Source organism: Hyla sarda, chromosome 1 (genome assembly GCF_029499605.1).
Source record: "Hyla sarda isolate aHylSar1 chromosome 1, aHylSar1.hap1, whole genome shotgun sequence".
Taxonomy (NCBI): domain Eukaryota; kingdom Metazoa; phylum Chordata; class Amphibia; order Anura; family Hylidae; genus Hyla; species Hyla sarda.
Window position 1 is genome coordinate 304,979,790 of NC_079189.1, and position 10,333 is coordinate 304,990,122.

Below are 10,333 nucleotides of genomic sequence, written 5' to 3' on the forward strand. Positions count from 1 at the left end.
CTCTGCAGCTCCAGAGTGCCTTCAGGACCTTATTCTCTGGACACAGGACCTGGGTGAGATCATTCTGTATCTGTCTGGTTGTCTGACTTATGCCCCTTTTTATGTCTGATCCCAGACCTGACTCCAAAATGCCTGGCAGTTCTTCTAACCCTCCCTGTCCACCCTGTGTGTCCCTGCGACCCAATCCTTCCCTGACTACTGTGTAGGATGGTTCCCCGGACAGCGGACGGTCTGATTCCGCCCCCGAATGGGTCTCATCACTCTCTCTCTCTGACAATCTCCAATTTGGCCAGGGTTTCCCAGGAGGTGGTTTCCGCCTTGGAGCGGTCCTCCATTTGCTTTTCCTCTAGTGAGACTGCAGCGGGTTCCCCCTCCTGTCCTTCCCTATGGCCCTCCTGTGGCCGTATGGGGCGCCTTTCCTCCGCTTCCTCCCTGAGTCAGATCGTGCGGAGTCCTCCCACTTCAGCTTCCACTCCCATTCCACCTCAAGGTGCCACCGCAACCGGTCACCCGGAGTCCGTCCCGGTCTCCACACCCCCACTCCCGGTCCACCTCTGCCCGATCCAGAACTCCTCCGGAGCGTTCCCAGTCCCCTGGTGAGCTTGGGAACTCTGATTGGGATCCTCCCTCTTACCTGGAAGAGATTTCCAGCATGTCAGATGTGGTGGTCAGTCTGGTGTCGACAGTCACCTTCCATCGATGGACACCTTCCATCTACAGGACCCAGGGACTTCCGGTGCAACCCCTGAAGTCTACTTCCGCCGTGCTCGTTGGGTGCCCCAGGTTTTCAGCCCACACACTGAATTTGACGAGCTGTTAGAGGCGGCTTGGAAGCATCCGGATAAGCGCTTCCATGGGACTAAGAAGCTCAGGGCTCTCTTTCCCTTATGATCTCGTTACAAAGTTGTCTTCTCCTACGGTGGACCATCCTGTGTGTTGGCTTTCTAAAGCCACTACCCTGCCACTAGCCAATGCAGATTCCTTTTAAAGACCCCTCAGATGAGCGCATTGAAAATCTAGCGAAATTTGCCTTTGAGGCGGCAGGCTCGGCTTTGTCCCCAGCCTTTGCCTCCACTTGGGTTTCCAAAGCCCTCTCAGTTTGGGCCGGTCAATTGCGCCAGGGGATTTTAGCGGGTGCTTCTTCAGGTGATTTGACAGATTTAGTAAAACAAATCGCTCATGCAGGGGACTACCTCTGCTCGGGTTCCTTGGAGTCGGCCCGCTGTGCGGCCTTTGCCTCGGGCAATCTGGTGGCTCTTCGGCGCTCCATGTGGCTTAAGGCTTGGTATGCCTATGCGGCCTCTAAGCATTCCCTTACTGAACTTCTTTTTCTGGGGTCTCGGCTATTTGGCAAACACCTGGACGAGATCATCTCTGAGGCCACCGGGGGCAAGAGTTCCCTCTTGCCCCAAAATCGTCCGGGTTCACGGCGGAAGATTTCTTCTCTTCGCCCCTTTCGTTTTTCAGGCCGCACGGACAAACTCAGGATAGGAGGGCCCCATCTTTCAAAGCTCGCCCCTCCTGGATGTCAGGGTCACGCTTCAACCACCCTCTTACAAATACGGGACTCGTAAGCCCCCCACTGCCTGAGGGTGCGCCCCCATCAGAGTCCCTCTTTCTGGATGTCTGGCTGGCGCAAGTTCAGGATGCTTGGGTTCGAGAGGTCGTCTCCCAGGGCTATCGCATAGAATTCTCTTCTATTCCCCGGGATCGTTTTTTCCTGTCCCGCCCTCCTCGATCTCCCAATCATGCTGCAGCTTTGGGGGCTCTATGGAGGTGGTTCCCTTTGCACAACTTCGATACCATCCTCTCCAGTGGGCCATCCTCTCTCAGTGGGACAAATCTCCTTTGTCTCTCCACCACGGAATCTGGCTTTCACCCAGAGTTCGCCGCTCGCTCCTTTTGGCTTCGGTCCCCCCACAGCCGTGGCATACATCAATCACCAGTTAGGCACCCGCAGCTCAGCGGCCACGAGGGAGGTGTTGAAGATCCTCCTTTGGGCGGAACTTCGCGATCCAGCCATTTCGGCAGTGCACATTCCTGAGATCGACAACTGGGAGGTGGGCTTCCTGAGTCGCTCCACTGCGGACCCGGGCGAGTGGTCCCTTCACCCAGAAGTCTTCGATCAAATTTCCCCAGACGTGGGTCTGTTCAAGTCCCTCGCTTCATGTCCAGGTCTCGGGATCCCCTGGCTCTGGCCGTGGATGCTCTTGTGGTCCCTTGGCCCCCTTCGTTCTCCCCTACCTATTCCCGCCACTTCTGCTACTTCCCAGGGTTGTCTGTAAGCTCATGGCGGAGGGCGTCTCAGCGATTCTTGTGGCTCCAGATTGGCCTCGAGTGTGGTACGCGGACGTGGTCAGTCTCGTGGCAGACGTTCCCTTCCGTCTTCCAGATCGTCCCGACCTTCTCTCCCAAAGGCCCCTCTGCCACCCCAATTTACTTCCGTTGCGCTTGACGGCGTGGCGGTTGTAACTGTGGTTTTGAGGGCTCTGGGTTTTTTACTTCCCGGGTGATCCGTACTATGCCCCGTGCCCGCAAACCCTTGTCCGCCAGGATTTACCATCGTACTTGGTGGGCATATTTTTGCTGGTGTTCGCTCTCTCTCTCCCACCTCGTTTTCCCTGCCGAATCTCTTGTCCTTTTTGCAATCTGGGTAGGAGACGCGCCTTGCCCTCAGTTCCATCAAAGGGCAGGTTTCCCCACTTTTCTGTCCTTTTTCAATGCCCTCTTGCTTCCAACCTTCATGGTCGCACCTTTTTGCAGGGTGTGGCTCACGAGGTTCCCCCCCCCCGTTCCGGTCCACTACTGCGCCTTGGGACCTTAACCTTGTTTTGGATGGTCTTCAGGGTGCTCCGTTTGAGCCTCTGGGTCAGGTTTCCCTTTGTTTCCTTTCTTGGAAGGTGGCCTTCCGTGTGGCAATCACGCCCATTCGCTGGGTGTCTGAATTGGCGGCCCTTTCTTGCCGCTCCCCCTTTCTGGTAATCCACCAAGACAAGGTGTTTCTTCGGCCGATGCTTTCTTTTCAACCCAAGGTCGTGAATTCCTTTCACTTGAATGAGGAGTTCATATTGCCTTCCTTCTGCCCATCCCCTTCTCATCTGTGGGAGCGCCCGCTTCACAAGCTGGACTTGGTCTGGGCCGTTCGGACCTATTTGTGGTCACTTCCTCCTTTCTGCGGTGTGACTCTTTCTCTGAGCTTCTATTGGGGGACACAGCACCCACCCATTGTTTGGTTTGTGACCCGCCAGTTTTTTCCCTCCTCTTGTGTAGGGTTTTTTATTTTTCGTTTTTTTTTTGCGGTCGGTTCCCTTCTTGTCTGGGTTTGTGTTTTGGACTTTATTTCTTGTTCGGTTCTCCTTCTGCTTTGGAACAAACTGAGTTGCTCAGAGTCATGGGGTGGGTATAGCCTGCCGAGAGGAGCCGACTTCTTTTGTTTCTTGCCTAGTGTCAGCCTCCTAGCGGCAACAGCATATATCCATGGTCCTGTGTACCCCAATAGAAGCTCCGAGAGAGAGATTTTGGGGTAAGTCCAAAAATTTACATTTTTTTTTTATAGTTCAGAAGAATAATACTAAAGTTCTTTTGGGTGCATTGTGCTTGCCTTTTTTTAGCTGATATGTTAGGCATTGGTTTTCAGACATATTTATTTCAATTTCCACACTGAAGTGAATTTATTTACATAGGGGCACATTCTGCTGAGACAGGGGCACATTTTCATCTGCTGGAGAAATATTACCATAAGAAGTTATTTGACCTATAATCATATTTGAGGTGTTATATGAAGATTTGAAGTCTCCAGGCTATGTTCACACCCCACAGTTTGAATTTGGGGAGCTTACAGAAAGAATGCTCAAAGTTCAGCAAACAGCAATGTGTGAACACTGCCACAGGGGAGGTGTACAACTATTATTTCTCCTGATCCCATAGAGGTAGCAGCAGCAGTATACAGATGTTGAGCCAGGTGGGAGGGGTCTGTGACCGGCTAAGAGGCATCTGATAGGTGATATCATCCTGTTGTTTAGCCAGCAGACTAGCAGTAATTGAAAAAAAAAACTGCTTTAACTCTGAAACTACCACACCGATTAAAGTAATGAATTATTTTCCTCTAAAGCTGCTCACCCGCACTATAACCCAGTATATTGGATTTAGTGCAGGTGAACAGACAGTTTCTCTTTTTAAAGATAATGTCCAGTAGTGTAAAATTTGTCCCCTATCCTTGGATAGGGAATAAATATCGGATAGAGAATAAATATCGGATCGGGGGGGGGGTCCAACAGCTGGGACCTACCACTATCTCCCGTACAGGGCACTGGCTTTGCTCTGTTAGTGCGAGTCTTGTACCCAGCATGTCAGCTGATCGAAACACGTCCCCTCCATTCATCTCAATGGGAGAGGCGGTGGCGGTGTTTCGACCAGCTGATGTGCTGGGTACAAAACTCGCTCGCTTTGGTTGCTTTGGGCAACTGGTCAGCTTTTCCTTTGCATAAATCTCCCCACATGTTAATCTTTAGAAATAATAAAAGTTAAAATAGTGTTGGGTAAAAATGGTTTTTAGTCACCTCACCGATAAATAAAAACCCTACCCAAACCGTAGGTAATAGTGCACCAAAAAATTAATAAAAAAATGCAAGACCCAGTATAGTACCAAAAAATGGTGCACTGGACAAATCACATAAAGGCAAATATATCTTTAATGAGACAAATGTATACAAAAATAGGACATACAGAACACATACAGGCACCAGAGCACAAACAGAAGATAGGTGTGAAAGACCCATAGGACATGGATATAAAGCGTAACAATATATGTATAGGGATAACACTGCCAAAAACAGCATGCAGCAAATGAAAAGGCAAAACACAGTATTAGCAAACTCCTGCATTAGCGAGAGGAATAATCCATATAGAGTGCCATACCTACCCAACCCCAACGATCGTTTCACTACTTTTGCGATTTCTCCTGCAGCCCCCCCCCCCACCCCCGAGTCATCAGCTCTCTGGAGCCAAGTTTGCTCCGTGGCTGATGACGGGCCGGCTGTTCGTGACATCATGGCTCGCCCCCTCGTGACATCACGCTCCGCCCCTTAATGGAAGTCTATGGCAGAGGGCGTGGCAACAGTCATGCCCCCTCCCATAGACTTGCATTAAGGGGGCGGGGCGTGACACCATGGGGTGGAGGGGTCGAGCCATGTTGTAACGAACCGCCGTTCCTTGTATCGTGAGTAATCAGCCACTGAGTAAAGCTAGCTTTGGAGAGCTGATGACTCGGGGGTGCTGCAGGAGAGATCGCGGAGGTCCCCAGCAGCGGTACTACTGCGATAAGACCTCTTATCCCCTATCCTTGGATAGGGAATAAGATGTCTAAGGGCGGAGTACCCCTATAATGGGCTGTAATGCTGCTCCTTCTGCTTGTAGCATGACACATGGGCTGTGTAAGCTAAGCATGAAGTTAAGAGGACAAATAATGGGGGAGACTACACAAGACTGACAAGATAAGAGAGGACAAAAAAAAGAATAGAAGATGATGATGGATAGTGGTTAATACGATGTTTTGTATATTACAGGTACAGTAACATTATTCAAGTATTTATACGTATGTCCAAAGAAGAAGGCTGGAAATCTCTGTATCAGGGATTTAATCCTACTATTCTAGGAGTCATTCCCTATGCTGGAATCAGCTTCTTTACTTATGAGACACTAAAGAAGCTACATGCTGGTGAGTAGACTTAAGCTATGGTCACACCTGCATTACTGTTTCTATTATTCTGCTCTGTCCTACAAGCAGTACAACGTGTCACACGGACACTTTCAAAATCTTGTGGAAAGTCTTCCCAGAAGAGTGAACGCTATTACGTCTAAGAGGGGAACAATTTCATATTAATGCCAAAAATTTGGAATGGGATGTCTGTGTGTTATTTTTGTGCATATATTGTATATCATTACATAAGGATATGACAGATCCTGTTCAGTTATTATCCTGGATAATGTCTGCACGAAAACAGGTCAAAAACTGAATTCTTTCATTGATGTACTAGATATAACAATCATTGTTAACCCATCTGTATTTGTCATTTTAGAGCATACTGGCAAAACACAACCATCCCCCATTGAACGGCTGATATTTGGGGCCTGCGCTGGACTACTTGGTCAGTCAGCCTCTTACCCACTGGATGTGGTGAGGAGACGCATGCAGACTGCTGGCGTAACTGGACATACATACAGCTCCATACTTGGAACCATGCAGGAGGTGGTGGCAGAAGAAGGTTTTATTCGTGGGTTGTACAAAGGCCTCAGTATGAACTGGGTCAAGGGGCCGATGGCAGTTGGTATAAGCTTTACTACCTTTGATCTAACACAGATCCTTCTCAAGAAGCTCCAGAAAGTATCTGATGTTCAGCGATAATGTGGAGGGTCATTTCATGGTACTTTAACATGCTTGCTGTTTCAGGAGGATCCTTATGACAGTGAGGATTTTAGAATGGCAAATGTCTCCTTCTCAGTCTAAAGGAAAAGGTTCGCTTTGCATTTTTAAAGAAAGTGTGGTGCTTATTTAGTTAGCCAAAACAATATGGCTACAGAAGAAGTTGCTTTTGCCAAAAGAGGAGTTAACATTGCCATTGTTTTGGAATTGGTGGTATAGTTCAGGGTTGGTGGTATAAGATGAGCACAGCCCCTGTCTGTGTAACTCTTCATATCGCTGTTATTGGCCCTCACCGTTTTCCTGTGTGCCAGAACTGCCTCCGAACAGGATGCCGACTGCCATTTCTTAAGAAAATTCTTCTGGACAGGTGAATCCTAGCAATGTAGATGGTACCAAAATTTAAGAGAGATCAAGGCTTCAAGGGCTGTAGTGCTGATTCCATAAGCAGGAAAGCACAAGCCAAAATGTACTGCAATTTATGACCGTGTTTTTTTTTAGTTTTGTCCACTGAATGAATGTTGTATATTATTATTATTATTATTATTATTTTTTATTTTTTTTTGCCTAGCATTTGTGAGCGAAGATTACAGCATTGGCTTTTGGAATCCAGTTGCTCTCTTTTTTTTTTAATATCAGAATGATGTCAAGTTCCATTGTTTGGTATAATAATACACGCACACACATAAATATATATATATACACACTCTCACATAGTTGTGCACTTTTTGTCTCTGTTACAAAATTATATATATATATATATATATATTTTTTGCAAGTAGACACTTTATAGACATGCAGATGAGGACTTCCAAGGATGGGATGAGGTTCAACGGCGCTGACCAGGAGGAAGCACGTCAGGTAAGATGAAGAAGGTTTATTGAATAAAAGAATGCGGCGTGTTTCACCGCGCTTGCACGGTTTAATCAGGCATCAATGAGGTGCCTGAAACCGCGCAACCGCGTTGAAATGCGTCGCATTCTTTTATCCAATAAACCTTCATCTTACCTGCCGTGCTTGCTCCTGGTCAGGGCCGTTGAACCCCATCCCATCCTTGGAAGTCCTAATCTGCTATTGCTTATTTGGTCGGGGAGGCTGCAGACCGGGCTTATTGCTCATTCATGCTGAACATTGTTGTGTGCGAGTCCACACAACCACCTATGGTAAGAGTTCCTCGTTATATTGGTGGATTACCTACAGGTGGTTTTACGCTATGGAGCGCTCTTCTATTTTTTGTTTTAGTACTTTATAGACTTGGACATTTGATATGTGCCTACATTTTTATGTGAAAAAGATTTCCTGTTAGGGACTAATAATCCCTATTTATTTTATACCAAAATATCTAGCAAGGAAAGGGTGACTGGAGTCTAAGGAGATCATGACAGCCTGCTGTAATCTGAATTGACCTATGTGGCACCTGTTTAATGTTGATAGCATCAGCAGGAGCAGCTATAGGAAATTTGCTTTCTTGGTGCCTACTCTTCTATTAGCTGAATCCTGCTCATAATGCAGCTAATGGATTCGTATTAACCAATGGCTTTTGAGCCAAACTCGCATTGGGCAATTTGCTTTCGTATTGATGCACATAAAGCACACTGCCCAGTGTGAACCTAGCCTTAAACTTTATGCAGTATTTACATGTGAATGTTTAATAAAATATGACTTCTGAGCTTATAACAATTTAAGGCAGATGTTTACACCTTTCACACTGTTGTATGTAGTGTGAACAGTTTCCCTTGATGGTGATACCATGCAGTGGTGCACCACACAAGTGTGGAGACTGTGTCTGGAGACTAACTCCCAAGTCTAATCAATATATTGGGGGACATAGCACAAATAGTGCATAGGAAAACTGGAACAGGTACTTTTTCAAAAGGGTCTCAGAAAAATAAGGGTTGAAATCTGGTTGCTATGGGAAATTGCTCACTCTGTATATTTAGTGCCAAAAAAGGAAAAGATTGGTCCTGGAGAAAGCAGGAAAACCTTTCAGAAGAGCTTTCGGAATGTTTTCCCTGCTTTGCATAAGGGGATCGATATTTTAACTAGACTGCTTTCGTAAGGAGCTGTATTACATAGCAATCAGCAAATGCAGCAGAAGTGTCTAAAATTCCATATAAATAATGTAAGGTCGCTTTTTGGCATCAATTATGCCATAATTTTAGCACATAGTAAATGTTCCCCATTGTATTTTACATCAGGGCTTGATACATTTAAAAATCTAGGAGATAGTATGCCGCACGTCATGTGACATCCTATGATCTGTCATCTCCCCCTTGAGTGTCAGTCGTTGGTGTCCCTTCATCTCCTCACTGTCGTTTATTACTTCCTCTTACCTCTCCATGTAACAGTCATTAGTGTCCTCTTATCTCCCCTGTATGTAACAGTAAGAAATGTATTGTATTATTTTTTTTTTCTTAAACAGTTTTACATTTTTCTGCCTCTGTTCCCATACTGATCCCCGTTGTACCTGCGTAATTCAGCATCAGATATCTTCGGTCGGCGCTGGTGTCATGTGACTGGTGCAGCCAATCAGAAGCCTCGCCATGGCGCTCCGTTCTCCTGAGTACATAGCGTCACTGCTGAGCCAGTGATGGACTGCAGTGGTCACCTGACATTCCACTACTCTGGTAACACTGGAGTGCCTACTAGAGACTGAACGGGGAATCGGCACAGGAACAAAGGTGGAAGTAAGTAAAACTTTATTTATTTATGTATATATATGTGTGTGTGTGTGTGTGTGTGTATATATATATATATATATATATATATATATGTATATGTATATGTATATATATGTGTATGTATATGTATATATATGTGTATGTATATATATGTATATATATATGTATGTATGTATGTATGTATATGTGTATATATATATATATATATATATATATATATATATATATATGAAGAAAATGGACACACTATGAAAAGGGCTGAAAAACCGGAGTGCCACCACAAAATTCTCAGTCGCCCTTGTGCCCGGGATTTATCAAACTGGTTTTAAATGATCTAGCGTAGCTAAGATTTGTCAGACCTAGGGCCGGATTTTGTCTGTTTAATGATGGCTTTTACATAGCTACAGAATGCCTTCCTGTACCTGTATTGAGATGTCTGCTCCAGTGTTGGTTCTTTGGAATAGTGATAAATCTCATGTATTATAGCCTACATACAAACAACTCTCTATGAGAAAGCACATTGCACAGAGACGCACAACTATAGTGTTGCACAAAGCTAAATGGGCAACCTTGCTGCTGTAAGTGTTTCTATGTTCTGGTATCTAACAAGTGAGAGAAGTTGATGCTTTTTGGCCTCTGTTCTGCTTTGTTGCAGTGCCAGCACTTTTGGAAGAAGATTATATATAAATACATATATTTTAAATAACTATTGCCAGAGATTAAATATTTAATAAAACATAATATAAAATGACTGCGTGTATCATTTCATTCTTTCAGACTTTGAATTGTGCGATCTACAGATACAGTTGGGCAAAAAAAGTATTTAGTCAACCAATTGTGCAAGTTCTCCCACTTAAAAAAAAAAGGCCTGTAATTTTCATCATAGGTATACCTCACCTATGAAAGACATGAGAAATAATAAAACAATAAAATTGCATTGTCTGATTTTTAAAGAATTTGTAAATTATGGTGGGAAATAAGTATTTGGTCAATAACAAAAGTTCATCTCAATACTTTGTTATATACCCTTTGTTGGCAATGACAGAGGTCAAACATTTTCTGTAAGTCTTCACAAGGTTTTCACACACTGGTATTTTGGCCCATTCCTCCGTGCAGATCTCCTCTAGAGCAGTGATGTTTTGGGGCTGTCGCTGGGCAACACAGACTTTCAACTTCCTCCAAAGGTTTTTTATGGGGTTGAGATCTGGAGACTGGCTAGGGCACTCCAGGATCT

The 10,333-nt window shown here is 45.4% G+C and overlaps 1 protein-coding gene across 4 annotated transcripts in view; it reads left to right on the forward strand.

The window, feature by feature from the left end:
* Window positions 1-7,241, forward strand: part of SLC25A42 (solute carrier family 25 member 42) — a 48,488-nt gene extending 41,247 nt beyond the window's left edge. For all 4 annotated transcript variants that reach the window (XM_056518192.1, XM_056518193.1, XM_056518190.1 and 1 more), the window contains 2 exons: window positions 5,565-5,716; window positions 6,078-7,241. In XM_056518192.1, the coding sequence (XP_056374167.1) occupies window positions 5,565-5,716; window positions 6,078-6,403 (478 nt within the window). In that variant the 3' untranslated portion in view covers window positions 6,404-7,241. The remainder of the gene's footprint in view (window positions 1-5,564; window positions 5,717-6,077) is intronic.
* The last annotated feature ends 3,092 nt before the right edge of the window (window positions 7,242-10,333 follow it).